Source organism: Falco naumanni, chromosome Z, assembly GCF_017639655.2.
Source record: "Falco naumanni isolate bFalNau1 chromosome Z, bFalNau1.pat, whole genome shotgun sequence".
NCBI lineage: Eukaryota > Metazoa > Chordata > Aves > Falconiformes > Falconidae > Falco > Falco naumanni.
This window is the reverse complement of record NC_054080.1, coordinates 73,069,794-73,088,581: the sequence shown is the minus strand read 5'-3', so window position 1 is coordinate 73,088,581 and position 18,788 is coordinate 73,069,794. Positions and strand designations below refer to the sequence as shown.

The 18,788-nt window shown below is 36.8% G+C and overlaps 1 protein-coding gene across 1 annotated transcript in view; it reads left to right on the top strand.

Annotated features, from left to right (window-relative positions):
- The window catches only part of SPEF2 (sperm flagellar 2), an 85,458-nt gene that overhangs the window by 13,506 nt on the left and 53,164 nt on the right, over positions 1–18,788 (top strand). The window contains exons 7-15 of the mRNA XM_040580827.1: positions 87–303; positions 6,680–6,868; positions 8,046–8,233; positions 9,929–10,097; positions 13,666–13,885; positions 14,317–14,447; positions 14,659–14,737; positions 17,355–17,428; positions 18,222–18,325. Coding sequence (XP_040436761.1) covers positions 87–303; positions 6,680–6,868; positions 8,046–8,233; positions 9,929–10,097; positions 13,666–13,885; positions 14,317–14,447; positions 14,659–14,737; positions 17,355–17,428; positions 18,222–18,325 — 1,371 coding nt within the window. The remainder of the gene's footprint in view (positions 1–86; positions 304–6,679; positions 6,869–8,045; positions 8,234–9,928; positions 10,098–13,665; positions 13,886–14,316; positions 14,448–14,658; positions 14,738–17,354; positions 17,429–18,221; positions 18,326–18,788) is intronic.

The window sequence follows — 18,788 nt, the reverse complement described above, 5'->3', positions numbered from 1 at the left end:
CTATACAGAAAACATGTAGCTGTAAGAAAACATGTATAAACCATAATTCTTATGAAGTCGGTGATCTTTTTAATCTTTTCAATCAGAGATATGCAAAAATCATTGCAAACACAGAAGCTGGAAGAAACAACTTCAGAAATGACAGCACAGACAACAACCGAGCTGTTAAGTATTTATTCAGATGATGAATATATAAGGAAAATCCAAAAACGTTTAGAGGAAGATATGTTTGCTAGAGAGCAACGAGAAAAGAGACGACGAAAAATGCTAATGGAACAGTTAATAGCACATGAAGCTGAAGAGGTGAGAAAATGCAGTAATGTAAATGCGGTATGCGGTAATCTAAATTTTTGCTTACAGCTGTAAGAGAGCAGTATTTTTGATAGGTTGCATAAAATTTGGAGGGACTAAGGGGAGGTATATACGCTTCTCTCTGAAAATAACTTTTATGCCCACCATTGTCTTTCCTTGAAAAAAAGGGAAGGTTGTCCGTTCTTTCTTGCAACCTTTATGTCATACTACATCCTTACCAATCATAAAGGATCAGATGAAGGCAGCAGAGCTAAGATTATTAAAAATCAGTTGAAGACCTGTCTTCTAATCCTCCTCCCCTTAAAGTTAAACTTTAAGTTATTAAAATATGTACTGGTTCTGAAAGAGATACTTTCCGAAGATCTGAAGACCTGAAGAAGATACTATCTAAAGAAGATAAAACAAACACGGCTTTCCTTGGTTGAAAACCTGTATTTACAGATGTGTCATGTCAAGTTTTTGATCTGGACTGTACTTCTGAAGTTGTTGTGGTGGGTGATATGAGGAAGCAAAACATATTTTGCAGATCAGATCTTTAATTTTTTATATGTTATGGAATAGAAGATGTGTCTCTGGAGAATGTGTGTTGTGTCCTAAAATGGATGTTGCACGTTACTCCAGTCCTATCCCATAAAGCACAAGGCTTTTCAGATTCCTCCTCAGACACTCCTCATTCAAAAAGCAGCTCTTAAGTTACTGACTTCAAAGATCCTTTGCAATGATCGTATCAAAACAGAACATTATAACTTACTGGGTTTCTGTGATTTCTAGTTGTCTTTTATCCTGGTATTGCACTGGGAGTCCTTAGGTTAGATCATGTAAGAGTGGTAGTAAATGGAGTTACATCCAGCTGGTGGCTGGTCCCCAGTGGTGTTCCCCAGGGCTCAGTGTTGGGGCCAGTTCTGTTTAATAGCTTTATCTATGATCTGGATGAGGCAACCGAGTGCACCCTCAATGAGTTTGCCGATGACACCAGGTTGCGGGGGAGTGTTGATCTGCTTGAAGGTAGGAAGAGTCTGCAGAGAGATCTGAACAGGCTGGACTGATGGGCCAAGGCTAGTTGTATGAGGTTCAACAAGGAGAAGTGCCAGATCCTGCACTTGGGTCACAACAACCCCACACAACACTACAGACTTGGGGAAGAGTGGCTGGAAAGCTGCCCATTGGGAAAGGGCCTGGGGGGGTTGGTTGATAGCTGGCTGGACATGAGCCAACATTGTGCCCAGGTGGCCAAGAAAGCCAACAGCATCCTGGCTTGTATCTGAAACAGTGTGGCCAGCAAGACAAGGGAAATTATAGTCCTTCTCTACTCGGCACTGGTGAGGCTGCATCTCAAATCCTGTGTTCAGTTTTGGGCCCCCTCATTTCAAGAGGGATGTAGAGGGGCTGGAGCAGAAGGGCAATGAGGCTGGTGAAGGGTCTAGAGAACAAGAATTAAAAGGAGCGGCTAGAGGAACTGGAGTTGTTTAGTCTGGAGGAGACTCAGGGGAGATCTTACTGCTCTCTACAACTACCTGAAGGCAGGTTGTGGCCAGGTGGGGCTAGGTCTCTAGCTAACTAGTGGCGGGACAAGAGGAAACAGCCCCAAATTACACTAGGGCAGGTTTAGATTGGATATTAGGAAAAACTTCTCCACTGAAAGGGTGGTGAGGCATTGGAACAGGCTGCCCAGGGTGGTGGTGGAATCACCACTCCTAGAGATCATTAAAAATTATGTAGATCCGATGCTTAGACACATAGTTTAGTGGTGGACTTGGCAGTCCTGGGTTAACAGTTGATAATCTCAAAGGTCTTTTCCAACCTAAATGATTCTGTGATTCTATATGTGTTGAACCCAGTATAGCTGAGCCTTCTCCACTGCTGTTGCATAATAATAGCAGTTCAGATATGTGGCGTCTCTGAAAAGGAAAAGTATGAAATAATATGTATATTATATATATGTATGTGTGTGTAAATATATATCTGTAAGCATTGGCATGTAATGTCTGGAGATGTTTTTGGAGTTCTTAAGAAAAAAATAAATTTGTTGGGGTAGACATCTAGAAATTTGATGACTTCTCAATATCTATCCCAGACCTATATATTCTATGAAAAACCTCTGCAGTGGCTGAGATCAGGAGTTCATCTATCCATGTATCCTCTCTGAGCTCTCATTCCAAGAGATTCTACATCATATTGGTATGCATAGACTATGAAGTAGTTTTGCAACCCAGTTGTCTGAAATCACTGTAGTCCCAAAATTTGTTCTTTACTGTCAGCTGTTGCAGCCCTAGCACAACCCCAGAAGCCTGGACTAGTGGTTCTGATAGCTATGGCTATCAGCTGATGGGCATAAGGCCAACAGCAATCACTGGGGACTTGATGGATACAGCAGTTCTAAGCCGGCAAAGCTAGCCAGTGCTGTTGAGGAGGAGGTCAGACAGCTGGTCCGCCTGCAGTTGTAGGACAGGCCTTGTCAGTTTGAGATGGAGGAATTGTTGCAACGTGCTGTCAATCAGATTGGCTCCAGTGGGGCTCCAAAGCAAGGCAAAAATAACAATGGTGTTCCTAATCTCCCAGGAAGAAAAATCAGCATTGGTGTAGGAAAAACTGCAAGTCACAGAGTGCAGGTATTGGAAGGAAAGAGAAGTGAGCAGTTGATTGGAATAGTAGTCTGACCAGATCAGAGAATCTGTTGAGTAGTGTTTTGGTTCTAAATTAGCAGAGAAAGAGAGATGTGTTGACTGGAATTCTGAGATTTCAGAAATTAGATGCTGATTGGCGTAAGAGAATTGTGAAGCAAAGTTTTTTTATTAAAAAAAATACACAAAGTAGTTGAAAGTTGCTTTCCCCCTCCATTAGGCACTGAACCAGAAAAGATTTGCGGACTGAAATTGTAGCCTTCTTGTAGATGTTAGGGTCAGATTTTTACCTATACTGCATAAAACTTGAACACAGGGCACAGGATCATGTAGAGTCAAATGAATTTTGGCACAGGATCATACAGAGTCAAATGAATTTCATCCCTTCAGAGTGCTTTAATGTGTTTCATGTCCATGCGTATAAACCTCTACTGAAAGAATCTTGTTCAAATTTTTTAGTTTTGGCACACTGCAAGCTGGAGCCTGGGGAAAAAAACCAACAACTTTACAATTACATGTTCCTCTTCTAAGTGGAGCACAGGGTGATGCCAGTCAGGTTTTTATAGGCAGGAGTTGAAAGTGTTTGACAGTAACACGGTTTCATCCCAACTGAATCTTTGATCTCCACCATTTCAACAAAGTACTCGTTCTAAGTACTCATTATTTTTAAATGCTCTGTTCAGATTTTATCTCCCTGAATTTAGAAAGTTGTCCAAAAGAAGTTATCAGTAGCAATAAATTGAGAAGATGAAAATGGGAGGGGAAATGAATTGTTACTAGGTTATTGCTTGTCAGCCAAATAGATTTATGCATGCTAAGCCATAACTTTTGGTCATAAATTTTATAACTACATAACAGGACAGAATGGTTTCATTTTATGTAAATTAAACAAGGAAATAGAAAAATATGATCTAGTAATTACATAGGAACAAGATGAAACATAAACACATTAATGTTGACCACTGGATGCCACTGTTGTCTCAGGTAGGTAAAGTGAAAAAGTGTATTTTTCAGTATGCCTTTTCAGTATTAATTTTTCAAATTATTACTAAGATGTCCCATTTACAATATTTATGATTTCTTCAGGCACTTCACAGTCCTCTGTGTACTACCATTTTTATTTTGTCTCCTAGAATGCCCAGAAGTTTCAAAACTCTTCAGCTGTAGGTTTTAATGTTTTGTCAATTCCTGTTTGTATGAAAGATAGCCACCAGTGCTTCACTCCCTTATCCAATAAGCAGCCTTTTTGAAATTATGAGTTTGGTGTTCTGAATCCAAATTTATCCAGGGTATAGCTCTGAGTTAACTGCATTTTCATATATTCTTGTTCCTTTACAAATTTCCTGCTGGCTCTTATTAGGCCTACGCAGTATGTAAAAATATTTGATCACTTAGAATATTGAAGTTCTTTACCATTCAGTTAACAAAGAAAAGGTGTCTTTTGTCTATTCTGAAGTGTTTTAAAGGAGCATCTTCCCATGTGCTTTATAAAGAGTGCATTCACCTAGATGAGGTGCTTTGACTGTGCCAACTATTTGAACCATAAAGTTGATGTTTAAATATGATGAATGACCACCCTGCTAGGGTGACTTTTTAAGTCCCCTGTGAATTAGGATTTAAACATCAGTTTTCTTCAGGTGGAGTAATTATTGCTGTACTAATCCATGGTTGAGGATAAGCAGTTGCAACTAAAGAAAATAATGAAGGATAATTATTTGTAATAGGAAGCAAAGTCTGTGCATCCTCACTGTTCTTTGAAGCCTTAATGAAATACTATGTCCAAAGAAGCAGTGGGTAGAACTCAGGCAGCAAAGGGCATCATGTCTCTTTTTATTGTCTTGACTTCATGAATGTAAGAGACAAATGGACAAATGAATTCATCAGTAGACAGTGCTATTGGAAAAATTTTGTCACCTGAAATGTATGAAATGACACATAGCATGAATATGTAAATAAAAAGTGCATATAAAGTTGTACTATTGCATTGTTTTCCATCTCAGTTGCATGCATGATGGTAATTCTGTGCATAGGAAAACAGTGTACAAACAATATACTACAAATAGAGTACCAAACAAAACACATTCAAAATCAGATCCTCATTTTTTTATAAGCTTTGTAGAGAGACAATACTGCGTGCAGGTGGAGCACTCTGGGATTAAAGCCTGAGATGACTGCACCTTTGCCATTAAAACTATCATGCAGTGTCGTGAGATTCAGTGCTAGGAAATGGAAGTGCAACGCTTGCATTCTGGTTAGAATAAGCAAAATGTTGAGTGCTTTTTAGATCAACTTAGTCTTTTCAAGTCACCAGTATTTAACTGGAACATACTTTACTCCCAGCAATTGTAAAGGGAAAGGAACTTAAAAATATGGCAAGAGTTTTGTTTGAAGAATATTGGTTTCTCTCTAACATCAACATTAAAAGATCTAAATTAGTTAGAAAGCTGTTGCTCTTATTATTGCAATTAAAATAGCTGTGTTTTGCACCTTTGTGTTAGAAATCTATTACAGACATCGTGGTTGCATTGTGTAGCACAGATCTAAACCTCTTTGTAGAGTTCTTTCATAAGTAGTATGATAATACATAATATTTGATTTTTTCATTTATAGGTGAATTTATATAATGTGTTCTGCCCACTCTGTCACAGACAGCTGATGAAAAATAAACCAGATTAAAAGAAAAATGAAGTATCACTTCTGTTTAGTGTGGTTTTCATACTACTACTAACTGGCTTTACCCATTCCTCTGTTCTTGGGGAAAAAAATCTTCAGATTGGTTCCCAGTTTAGGTCCTTAAATTTTAATACATTTCATAGCAGTTTTGCTGCATCTGAAATAAATGTCCAGGGGATCAGAAATTTCTTCTAAAGTTCTGCTTTATGAGCAGTATTTGGCAATGGGACTTGAGAGCGAGCTGGTGCTTTTGCTTAGAACTCAGAAGTAGTTCTGGACTTTGAAAGTAGTGGAGAAAAACTTCAGGTCAGGTAAGCATTAGTTTAGATACCAAGAACAATCTAGAGAAGTGTGGTAGTGAGAAGATACTATTATGTTTTGACAAGTGCTTTGAAAAGTAACAATTCACAGCCTTCAAAGTGTCTGTGCACACCGATCATGCTTCAAGCAATGGTTCAGAATTATTTTATTATAGTACCAGATAGGGAATTCTATTCATGTCCCAGTGAGAACACTGAATCTGTTACCTTGAAGTCTTGTATTTTCCTCTGTTCTGAATGCTTGTGCATATACCTGGTCTCCTGAATGGAGGAGAATGGAGGAGGTAATTATCCAAATCCCAAGAAAGAAGGAAAAATTTCAGACCTGTAGAAGAATAAACTAATCAAGGATCCAGCAGAGTATGGCTGAGAGTGGGGACTGGTGAAGAGCAGAGATAATGTTTTAAGGAAAGAGTATATCTTTACATACAGAAGAAATTATCTGAAATATCCTGCAGTTTCTTTGCACACAGGAAGTATCCAAGTTAAAATTGAGTTAATCTGAACAAATGTATTTTTACTGAATATATCAGTTAAGACATATTAAGAATTCACTTCTATAGTTCTACAATTCTTACACAGTTTAGGAAAATAGTAATAAATAGGTATATTTGTTGTTTCAGATCTATGCATCAAATGAGCAGGTAAATGTTGTTATATGGCTGCATTCATATTTCTCATATGAAACACTGATGAGTTGTCTATGGAATAATTTATAAACTGTGCTTATTACTATTATTTTTTATCTTTTAGAGGGCTTACCGGGAGGAGAAACTTATCTACAGGCTGATGAGACAGTCTCAGCAGGAGCGGAGAATTGCTGTTCAACTCATGCATGTTCGACATGAAAAAGAGGTGTTACGACAAAATAGGATTTTCAGGGAAAAACAGTATGAAGAAAGACGACTGAAAGAGTTCCAGGAAGCTCTTGATAGAGAAGCGGTAAAAGCTTATTAGCTCCCTGAATTGCTGCAGGACTGTTACAATACCTTCCTGTTATAAAATGGAATTTGTGTTGTCAACTGTTAGAATTCAGGACTTTTATAGGGACAGGGTGATTTAACCATTAATATATTCTTTTATCTATATTCAGAGTTACAGCTAAATTAATAATGGATAAAACTGAGCAACTCTAAAGTCCAATTTTGATCTTTTCTTCCAAGTAATTTCAACTTTTTAGGAAAACATCTCTGTATGCTGAGTTTAATAAAGGCACAATCTTGCAGAGGCAAAATGGCAAAAGAGAATGACATAAGATCTTATTTCAATAATCATGTTTTTCATTTCCTTTAAACGTAATCTCTTTAACACCCATTTTTGACAGAGGTTGGAGAAGTTTCACTCATGAGTGCTAATTTCTACCTTGGAGCTGATTAATAAATTAAAAGGATTTATAATCTTGTGGTAAATGGCCAAGTGCTACACTCATAGTGGGCCATAACATGATGATAGAAAACTTCTTTTTCTCCTACCAAAAACATTCATCAGCTCCGAATCCTCCCAACACAGCTAGAGTCCTATGTAATCAGCAGCTATACCTATTGGTTACAATATCTCTTTACGTAGGCTTTTGGCCAAAAGGAACATCATCACAGGTGCTACTGATAATTTTCTGCCATGACCAGAAATCTTTCTCAAAGATTGAAAAGCATCAATAATATCTAATTATTTGCAGATCAGAATCTTTTAAGTTAAATTACTTGTCATATTCTAAATGTGCATTCAGTTGTGGGTATCAGTGGAACTAAGCCTTTACCAATGCATCTGCATAGTTGTTCCTTAGGAAGAGAACATCATTTCATATTTCCCTGCCTCCTAAGCCCTGGATATGTTCTTAAACTGTTTGTCATGAAAGAAGTAATATATTTCTCCTTTATTTAATTGTATTTTAGTAGGTATAAAGCTAACAAACTAGAACTAATAGAATGAATACAAGTTTTTAGATTTGTTATGTGTTAATCTGCTTGCTGGCTATCCAGATCTGGAGAGAATCTAGCTGTTTTCATTACTTGACTTAAATGAAGAAGTTCATTTTTGTTTCCAGAACTGTGCACTTCTGCACTTTCATTATCTTTGCAATCTCAGATTCTCAAATTTACTCTTTGAAAAAAAATTCTAGGCTCTGGCAAAACAAGAAAAAATTGATTTTGAAGAACAAATTATCAAAGAACGAGAACGTCATGAGAAAATTGCCATTGAAAGAGCTCAGGCACGTTATAAAAAGCATTATTCTGTATGTTGGGAAGTGATTGACCAAATTGTTGACCTGTCAACAAAAGTAGCAGAGTATAATCTACTGACAAACAAGTAAGTGTGGTAGCTGTTAGGCAAAAATAACAGCTGTTAGGTAACTGTTAGGCTTTGTTATTCAGACTGGTTTAAGCACGGTAAGATCTTAGTAGATTCTCAGATACCTTACATGACTGCTCCAAGTAGCTTGTGTGGAAAAATGATGATACTACTTTTGTGTGAGGATTCACTGATATGTAATACAGGGTGAACTAAAGCCTAAAGACTTAATATAATTTCTTGAAAACTCAGCTGATTTGAATCCTTAGAAGACCAAGATCCAGTGGTTCTACAGCTTGTGGAACTACTGATTTCCCTTTTTATGAACAGATTCCTTAGTTTAAAAGTTAAAAACTGGGTGGTGCTCACCTCATTCTAGGTAGCTCCACTAGCTCAATGCGTCCTTAGTGTAATATAAGCATAACGAATTTCCTAAGATATACCAGCCTTCCTGGATGGTCCTAAGAGTACTGAGCAACTCAATCCAAAATCTTCCAAGTCTTACAGGCCATGTTACCCTTTTCTGATGTGCCATAGTTACACAGTACCTGAGAAGGTCCTGAAAAGGCAGTAACCTCCAAGTGCCTGTGCTGTGGGAGTGTTTCCAAAACCACAGAGTGGGATGTTGTTGCTGTTGTTCTTTCATTAGACTATGAGGTAGAGCTTATAGCATGCAAAGCATGCCAAAATCTTAATTGCCTTTTAGGGTAATTGTGCAATTGTATTTTATGGAAATTATATAAATTTAGGTCCAGTAAGTACATGATAAAATGGGAAGTCTTGGCGCAGTTTAGTGATGATTTGATGATGTCCTTGTCTGACAGAGTCATGGTTATAGTGTAAGCTAGTGTCACATTTGCTTGTACTGAGTAGTGTACCATATGTTACAGATATTTGAAATATTTTTCCAATGTATGAATATCAAGGTTGTATCTGCATTTACTGCCACTATAGGTATGATTTGTCTGTCCTTCCATGCACTTCATTGTGCAGGATGCATACAATAGGTATTCTGTCATTTTTGAACAGCACATGCAGAGTTTATTTAAAGCTATAACACTCAAATATCTATAATCATTACTAAAAAGAAGAAAGTCCCAATTGATGTAATCTTAAGAAGTAGTAGAAACTTTCATTTTGACCATTTGTTAAATTTAAGCTGTTATTTATATTGGTTATTTAGCAGCCCTAGAATTCTAATGTCACATATGTCAGCGCCCTGTTTGTGTTTAGCTTGTTACTATATGCAGCTTATCTTGTTGTTTCATATGAATGTTTTCCCTTTCTAAAAGAATATAAGAGTTTAATTACTCATATAATTATAAATTAGTTTTGGTTTCAAGGAAAAAATTCTGTAGATTTTTGGTGAGAAAAGGCTCTACCCCACGAAAGAGAAGAGTATTTTGGAGCCGGGAAAAAATAGCTGTAGCAAAACTGTTACAACACAGCTCTGCCAGCCAAATGCTTTGTGATGACACATTTGTGAAAATACTGAAGCCTACAAGTGTCTATGGCTGTCATATAAGTAACCAAACACTTTAAAAGCTGTAATAATTATAGAAAGCATTATAAACTATATCTAGTTTAACATTGCTTGTTTCATGATTGTGATTATTGTAAATTTGGGTCCATTATTCTCAAATATCTAACCCCTTTAATTTTTGATGTGGAGCTCATTTTCTTTTTTTTTTTCTTTTTATTTTTCTTCTGCAGCAGAATTCCATTGAAACTGATGTTTGATTGGAAGGAATTTTTTTTTCATGGAAAACCAATATATGAGCAAGCCTCTGTTCAACCTTTGCCAAATGAACTGAGCCCAGAACAACTTGTTGAGTTGAATAAAGTGAATCTGTTAGATGAAAAAGATTATGGTGAATACAAGGTACATCATACCCATAAGATATAATAAAAGATAATACACCTTGATTTTCATAATCATAAACATTTTATTTTGATGTTTCATTTTGTTCTTTTACTAGTTTCTGATACCAGATTTTGACATGGATTGTCTTTTCATTGTTCGCTGTTCTGTATGAAATGTATGGCTACATTTTATGTTAGTCGCACTGGAAATTTTAAATTGCATGGTGCAATTTTAAAACTGTTATAATTTCATTCTTGTATATAACATTGATTATATTTCTCTCTTGAGTGTGTAAGATCAAATTGTTAATTGCAGTGCAATTACTTTTTAGCTAATAGGAATTTGAAAGCTAATGCTACAGCATTTGAAAATGCGACAGAAGGTAGCCAGCAAAAGCAAGTAAAAAGAAATACTGTATGTGTTACGAAACCTGATAGTCTTGATGTCAGCAATTTTGACTGAAATCTTTCTAACAAGATTTGAGTGATCCGTTTATTTTAAGATGGTAATGTTTGTGAAAATCATTAAAAATGGCTGACTTTTCTTAACCTTCTGTTAGAATATAAGTAACTATTTTTCAAGGTACCTTTAAAGCTTTTCTTCTTTACATTAATGTAATCTCACAAGTGAAAGACGAAGGAAGAATATTTCCCTGCTAAAATGTATTGTAAAATTTTTTGCAAATTTCATTAATGATATTTTTTCTCATGAAAAAAAATATCCTGCTACATATTTATTCTTTGCAAATAATCTGTTTAACTAGAGTATGGCAAAATCACGCAAAGTTGTTGGGAAATGATAACAATACGTATGTGCTTTTATCCACATCCTGAACCAATTGGTACATTTTGGTTTTCAGTGAGTAGAAACGTTTGTTACAAGTTTTTGTGATTAATGCCTGACAGTTCATTTTACTTTGGATTCAATCTTAACACATTTTTCTGGTTTATCTATTTATAAGGTCCTTGTTCAGACCATATCAAGTCATGTAATGAATTTCATGATCACTTTGTTTAGGTGAACAAAAGGTGCACATGCAAGACCAACAGGAAGGATGTACAGGACAGACAGGCAGGCGACAGTTAGTGGGAAGCACTAATGAAAAATTGTTTCAGTCATACTGTTTACATTACAGAGTCTCAGTAGTCTTTTCTCTAGATGTAAGGGCACTGAAGGTTGCAAACATTTAATGACACATTTAAAGCCTTTTTTTTGCTACCAGTCAGTTTCAAAGACATTCACATAATCATTTTTTTCCAAGGTGTTGTTAGTCTTATGCCTTTCTGAATCAGTACTCATCAAAATTTGTTATCATATGACATATGTAAAAATTGTTGGCACCAATTCATACTTAAGTCTTCTAAGAACCTAAGTGAACAGCGAATACCTTCAAAGTATTGCTTCTAGATAAAAGTATGTTGGCAGGGGATTCTTGCCAATTTTATGCTGACTTTCTTAACCTTTGAGAAAAAGCCCAGCACAGGCGATTTGCATCTCTCAGGAAAACTAAATTTACATTAGGAAAACTGACTAAAAGTTGTCAGATATATCTGACAAAATACAAGAACAAAATACAGTGCTATCAGTCTGTTGTACATTCCACATTAGTTTGAGCTTGAAAATATTTGAAAACTACCACATTGTCAGTTGTGGCTAACCACGTAATAAATTGATGGAGTCACCCAAAACAAGCATAACAGTAGGCACCACTTTTGGTTTTGATCCAGTTTTGATCAAGATTTGACCAGAAATTATAGGACTCTCAGCTGGATACCTGAAAACTTGTTTCTGACAGGTAAGCTACTTTAGCTCAAGACAGGTACAGTCAAGCAATCTTCTGGTTAAAAGGGCAAGAAATCTGAGAGGTGAGTACTTCAAATGGGGAGCCCATTGGGAATTAATTTTTCCTACAGGTCTCATGGAATTTAAAACAACTGATCTAGCTCTGCTTGTATGTTTAAGGAAGAATGGTTCAGATAGGACAAAGATTTGTTTTTTTTAAACATGTCTTTTCAATTACATATTAAGAAGTATGTTTTCTGAGATGGATTAGGGTGGGGATATTGTGCAACTCACAATACTTTTTTGGTTGTTTTTACTGATTAGAAATAGGTGATATTTTCATTTAGAGTGATAATAAGTTACCTTGTGTTAGTCTGTCTAATGCACATATGTTCAAAGTCAACACTGATCAAGTTCTGTTAATAGAATGTATGCTGTGGCAATATGTCATTTGTGATAGTAAGTTTAGGAAAAGGTTGCATATTCTACTTGGAACATGAATTCAAAACAATATCTTTCAGCAGAACTTTGGTTGCTTCTGTTGATGGTGTTTAAATATTGACTTTATAGAATGGTACGGCTGTTTAAGTTAAAAGGGGTGTGGAGGTCTTTAGTTCAACCTCTGTGCTCAAAGCAGGACCAACTTCTGAGTCAGATAAGATTGCTCAGCACCTTGTCTAGTGAACTTTCAAGTTTTTCCAAAGATAGAGATTCCATTCTGTGCAACCTATTCCGGTGCTTAACCACTCCTGTTGTGAATTTTTTTTTTCATTTTTTTCCCTAGTTGGAATTTCTTTTGCTGAAACATTTGACTTTGCCTGTCAGCCGTTTATTGTGCACCCCAAATGAGGTGACAAGCTAGAATCTAATTGGGAATATTATTAGTCCACATATCTTCCAAACAGCTGTTTAGTGGCCTGCAACCAAATAATAATTAATAAAGATCTAGTATTATCCTGAATACTAAAATATTCTCTTTTAGCTTCTCATAGCATAAACTGCAGACCAGGACTTTTCCTAGTGTTCTAAGATCCAGTACTGATAGAGTATATATTAGAGTGGCAAAAGCAGAAGTCTGTGTCTAATTCTTTTCACTAGATCCTTCCATTCTCATTTTTCTTCCAATGTGGTTGTCAGCAAGAGTATCTTTACCAGCAAAATCCTATTAAGCCATATGCTGGTAACTCACCTCTGACAAATTTATATTGGCCTCAGAGTAGATGAACTGGAAGTTTCTACTCAGTATTTTCTTCCCTTAAAATTGTTTGAATTATATGGTGGTTTGTTTGTTTCAGGTTGTTGTTTTGGGTTTTTTTTCTCTCTATTTGAGGAACATATATATATGTTCAAGTGTGTAAGGCAAGTATATATATTTGAAAATTTTTATGGACAAAGATTTCAAAGATTTATGTGTGATACTAAGCAATAATATTGCACAGGTTTTGCAGTGCTGAATATTAGGATATTGGGCTTCTATTCCAAAAATCTGCTACTGATTCATACTGTGGTATTGGTAAAATGATTTTTAATGTTTATGGAATTAAAAATTGTCTAGGAATCTATGAAAATTGTTGAAGGAGTACTTGTCTCTGTCAACTAGGTATTAGTGAATATCAATAAATACTTAATGATTATGACATAATTATAGCTTTTAACAAGGGTCTATTCTAAAAATATTTTAATATTTAGTACTATTCGGGTGTGGTTATTGTGCGTATTGTGTTTCTGTATAAAAAACATGTAACTAGAAAGTTGAAAGACAAGGCATATTGACAAATTATTTGGTAATTTGTCATTTATACAGAGTATGACAGGGGAATGGTGCCCAACTGAAGAGAACAGTGAAAACAAACCTCCACTTAATAACAACATATTGGGTCATGTGCTTCATAGACTGATGGAGATTTTCTATCCTCTAAAACCCAATTCTTCACCTCCAGTATTTCCTCCATTTCCTGTCAAAGGATGTATTTTGGGAAAACCTTTTAGTGGAAAAACTACCTGTTTAAAGTTTATTGAAAAAGGTAGAGATATTTTTCCCCCTAAAATTCTTAGAAATGTTTATTTGTGTTAAAATCCCACTCTAAAATGAAAATTGTTTGGGCAAATCCTTGCATTACTAATCTTTGAATGTCAGCTGCATCTCTGTTTTGCAAGAGTTGGCTGGAAGTCATTCATTCATTATCTCCAAAATGAGATTAACAGCACCTGAACTTGAATTTAGTGTTAATTTAGTATTCTGCATTGAGAGTTTGGGGATGTTTGTTAATGGAAAAGTCTAGTGAGATCTCTATGTGATTGTAGATACATGCTGTGCAGTGGTTACAGAGAAGAGACAGTGGAAATAGCTTACATCAAAAGCCCAAATGAAATAATCCAATTGTCAGTAATAGTCTCTCTGTATGTATGCTCAACTGAAACTGTAAACTGAACTGATTTTTTTTTTGTATATTAGTTTGCAATATTCAGGTACTTTCTGTTGATAATCTGGTTCAGGAGGCCATCCAGGCTTTTCTGAAGAATGAAATGAAAAGTGCACACAGTGGGATTCCACAAGAAGCAGAGAGTTCTGGGGAACAAGATGAGGTAAGTATTTTTGTTCATTTTGGGTTTGGCTCCCACAGGGATATGAGAATGAAATATATAAGAAAGAAAGCATGTTTCAACGGTTTTTACTAGATTTCAAACTTAATCCTAAATTTTGACTTACAAGACCAAGAACCAGCTAGAATTGACTTGTTTTTCCTGTAATACGTATATGCTTTTCTAATACATTTCTTTTCATGATTGATACAAGGTCCAGAAGAACTTACCAAAATTACCAGAGAAAGTTCTAAAAAACCTCCAGACACAAACAGCTATCAATGGAACTAAAGGTGTGTATATATTTTATTTACATGTATGGCTATGTATAGTTATAAAATTTAATTTTCATTCTTATCTTATTTGATTTAAATGGCAATTCCCCTTTCTCTTGTACGTTTGAGGTAATATCCATGACATCTGAGTTTTCACAGTAGTTTCTGTAATGGATTTCCTGATTCCATACTTTCTTAGTGCTTGGGAGTAGCAAGTGCAGGCTGCTCCATGGAGGAAGGTGGGTTAGGTGACAAGGGCAATAGCAAAGCAGGAAGCGCCAATATTCACAAAGAGTCAGGATACCGACTGAAGTCAGGGCCACTGTCAGGTCCAGAGGCATTGATCAGCATGGGCCTCAGTCTGGTGACAACTATGCAATTCTGACAGTGAAGTAAGTCTGATGTCAAGCTGGGTACTCAAGTCATAAGGTGTGGATCAGGGTTAAAATTAAGGAGATAGTATATAGGGTGCAGACATGGCTGCTACACAGCTGTAATGTACCACAGGCAGGGTCTAGGATGAGAGCTTCAGCTTCAAAGCAGTTTCCAAAAGGAAGGAAGGGCAAGCCCTCACCTTCCCTCACTTTTCTTTACAACAGATTTTACCAAGAAGGGAACTGACAATGCGGGTAGCCACCTAAACTCAAAGTCACAGAATGGATGAGGGTGGAAGGAAGATCATCTAGTTCAGCCCTCCTCTTCAAAGCAGGGACACTACAGCAGGCTGTTCAGAGCTATATTCAGTTTGATGCTGAACATCTCCAAGGATGGACACTCCACAACTGCACTGAGCAACATGTTCCAATATTCTGTAACTGTTACAATTAATATTTTTATATTTAAATGGAATTTCCTGTGTTTCAGTTCAAGTCTGTTGCTGTTTGTTGTTTTACTTGGCTAAGAAGAGCCTGTCTCTGTTTTCTTTACTCCTGTCCCCACCCCCAGATATTTCTATATACTGATAAGATTCAGGCCTTCTCTTTTTCAGACTGAACAGTCCCAGCACTCAGCCTCTCCTTGTGTGTCACGTATTCCCAGACCTTAGTATTTGTCAGGGCCTCGTCCAGTATATGCATGTCTTTCTGGCACTGGGGAGTTCCGAAGTGGACACAGCACTCCAGATAGGGTCTCACCAGTGCCGTATCTTAATATGGTCCAGGACGCTGTTGGCCGCCTTTGCTGCAAGGGCCCATTGCTAACTCACGGTCAGCTTGGGCCTCTCCTCTAGGGCCTCCAGGCCCTTCTCTGCAAAGCTGCTTTCAAGGCCCCCAGCTGGTGCTGAAGGCATAGGGTTTTCTCTCACCAGGTGCAGGACTTTGCATTTCCCTGTGGTGAACTTTGTGAGACTCCTGTTGGCCCTTTTCTCCAGCCCATCAAGGTCCCTCTGAAGGGCAGCACAACCACCTGGATGGTCAACCGCTCCTCCCGGTTTTGTACTGTCTGCAGATGCACTCTGTCTCACCATGCAGGTCATTAATGAAGATCTTAAACAATATTGGTGTCAGGTTCAGCACCTGGGGTGCAGCACTGACCACTGACCTTCTGCCTCTCTTCACATTGCTGATGACAACCCCCTGAGCCTGTCAGTTCTGCCAGTTTTCAGTCCAACTCTCCGTCCACTTACCTAGTCCGTACTTCATCCGTTTGTCTATGAGGATGTTAAGGAAGACAGTGTCAGAAGTCAAAGCAAGCAGCACGTGCTGATTGTCTGTCAACCACTGAGGCTGCCACCTCATTGTAGAAGGTTGTCAGGTTAGTCAGGCATGATTTCCCCTTCACAAATCCATCCTTTCAACTCCCAGTGGTCTTCTTGCCCTTAGTGTACTTGGAAATGATTTCCATGCATACTTCCTCCCTCAGTTCCTAGGGACCGAGGTGAGGCTGACTGGCTTGGGCTTGTATGTCCCCAGTTCCTGCTTCTTGCTTTCCTTGAAAAGAGGAGTGGCAGTTGCATTCTTCTAGTCCTAGGAATCTCTCCCAGTCACCAGGACCTTTCAAAGATCATTGAGAGTGGCTTAGCAATAACATCATCCCGTTCCCTCAGCATGTGTGGGTATATGCCATCAGGTCCCATGGACTTGTGTACTGCCAGTTTATTTAAATGTTCCTTAAACTGTGTTTCCTCCAGCAAGGGTGAATTTTTCTTGCTGCGGACTTCTCTGCTAGTCTCAGGATACCTCAGTCTTTTGCATGTCTCTTTCAGCATGCCCACATTTTTCCTAGCCTTCCTTTTGCTGTGGAGATACCTGTAAAGGCCCTTCATTTTGCTCTTCTGACTAGACATAAGATAAGGCCCTTTCCCCATGAGAACTGTCAAGAATTGAAGCATATTTCCTGGAGACACAGTGCAGTTTCCATCCTTGGAGGTTTTCAAGATCACAGTGGGTAAAAAACTGGGCAACCTAGGCTGACCTTTAACTCATGCCTCTTTGAACAGAAGGTTGAACTTGAACTAGGTGACTTCCAGAAGCTGCTTCCAACCTAAATTAATCAATGTTCCTATGCTTCTAACACTTCTAGATCCTGTATTGATTTGTTTAAAGAACAATAATGAAGTGTATACTTTCATTACTTATCTATAGTAAAAGATATTATAGTAATAGAATTATCAAACTTCATATTATACCTATTTTAGGCAATTGTCCTCCCAAAAAGGATCCATCTGGGCAAGAATTTACATCAGATAACAGTCAGGATGGTTTATCCAAGGTTTGTAATCCAATTTTAGCTTCTACTTTATAAAGATTCATTGGTTAAATTACATGTTGACACGCTTTCATCATTCTGAATTAATTTATTCACCTCACTGCAAGCATTTTCTGTGTGAAATATGAGAAGAGTTTATTATGAAAATCTGTTCCAGTGTTTGCTGGTTAGAGGTGTACTTATTGTTAAAGTTCTATATCTTCATGTTAAACCTCACATTTATGTAAGGCATGATACATTCTGTCATTTCTGAGTTAGCAAAAACATTCCTGATCTTCCTGCTGCCAAGATCATTCATCTTATGACAAGGTTTATTTTCTTTATGTTCAAAAATACTTAATTCTACAATGTTCTCTTTGACTTCGTTGCTCACTGGAAAATACTTTGAAAACTAAGGTATAGAAGAAACGCTGTAGAACTAACGGAGTTAAATGCTGCCATAGAAAACTGTTAGTGGATTTATGGTAGTGAAAATCAGATTAATTTTAGAACCAGAACACTTTATTTTTTATTTCTTGGCCTTCATATCCTTTGTTTCTCAACCTCGTTTCTGTCTGGCATTTTCATGAGTGTAATGATGGAAATTAGTTGGAGATTTCAATTAAGTAAAGCCTTTTTTACATCAGTTAAAAATATTTTTCCTTAATAGATAACAATAAATTTCAAATATAAATAAGACAATAAACATTAAATTTAAATAAATAAATATAATATATGAAGTAGAATCATAATCTTTCTAACAGTGAATGTTGTGAACATTTTAAGCATATTAGTCTTACACTGCACTCTTCCACAGCTATCTGTACGTGCCCAGCTTGGTGCCGCATCACAGAATTTGTTGAAGAAAGGAAAAAGTATTCCCGATGAATTACTAATTGACATCCTATTGGAAGCCATTAAGTATGAAATTGTATAGCTTTTTTCCTCAGTTATTTAGAATGTTATTATCTATCCTGTAGTCAAGATTCAGCCAACTCTCTTTATTAAGGTATTTTTTGAACATTGGACTCTTCTACCTGAAAGGTGGAGCTAATTATTGAAGTTAGTTAATGCTCATTTTATGTAAGCAGTAGAATGCTAGCAGTAAAGTCTAGCCCTAAACTATGGAAACATTATTGTATACTACTGAAGGTAAGTAAAAATATACACATGACTATAACATAGTCATTAAATATTACTAATGTTTCTATTAGTTGGAAGCTATTCAGCATGTGCTACTATTTTTTCTTTTAGATTTTGTGAAATGCATAATCCAAGCATTCATACTTCAGCAGTTAGGTTACTTATTTTTGTCTACTCTTGTTTGACAGAAAATTGTCTCAACTACCCTGATGCAATTAGCACTTAAGTTCCCACATGAATA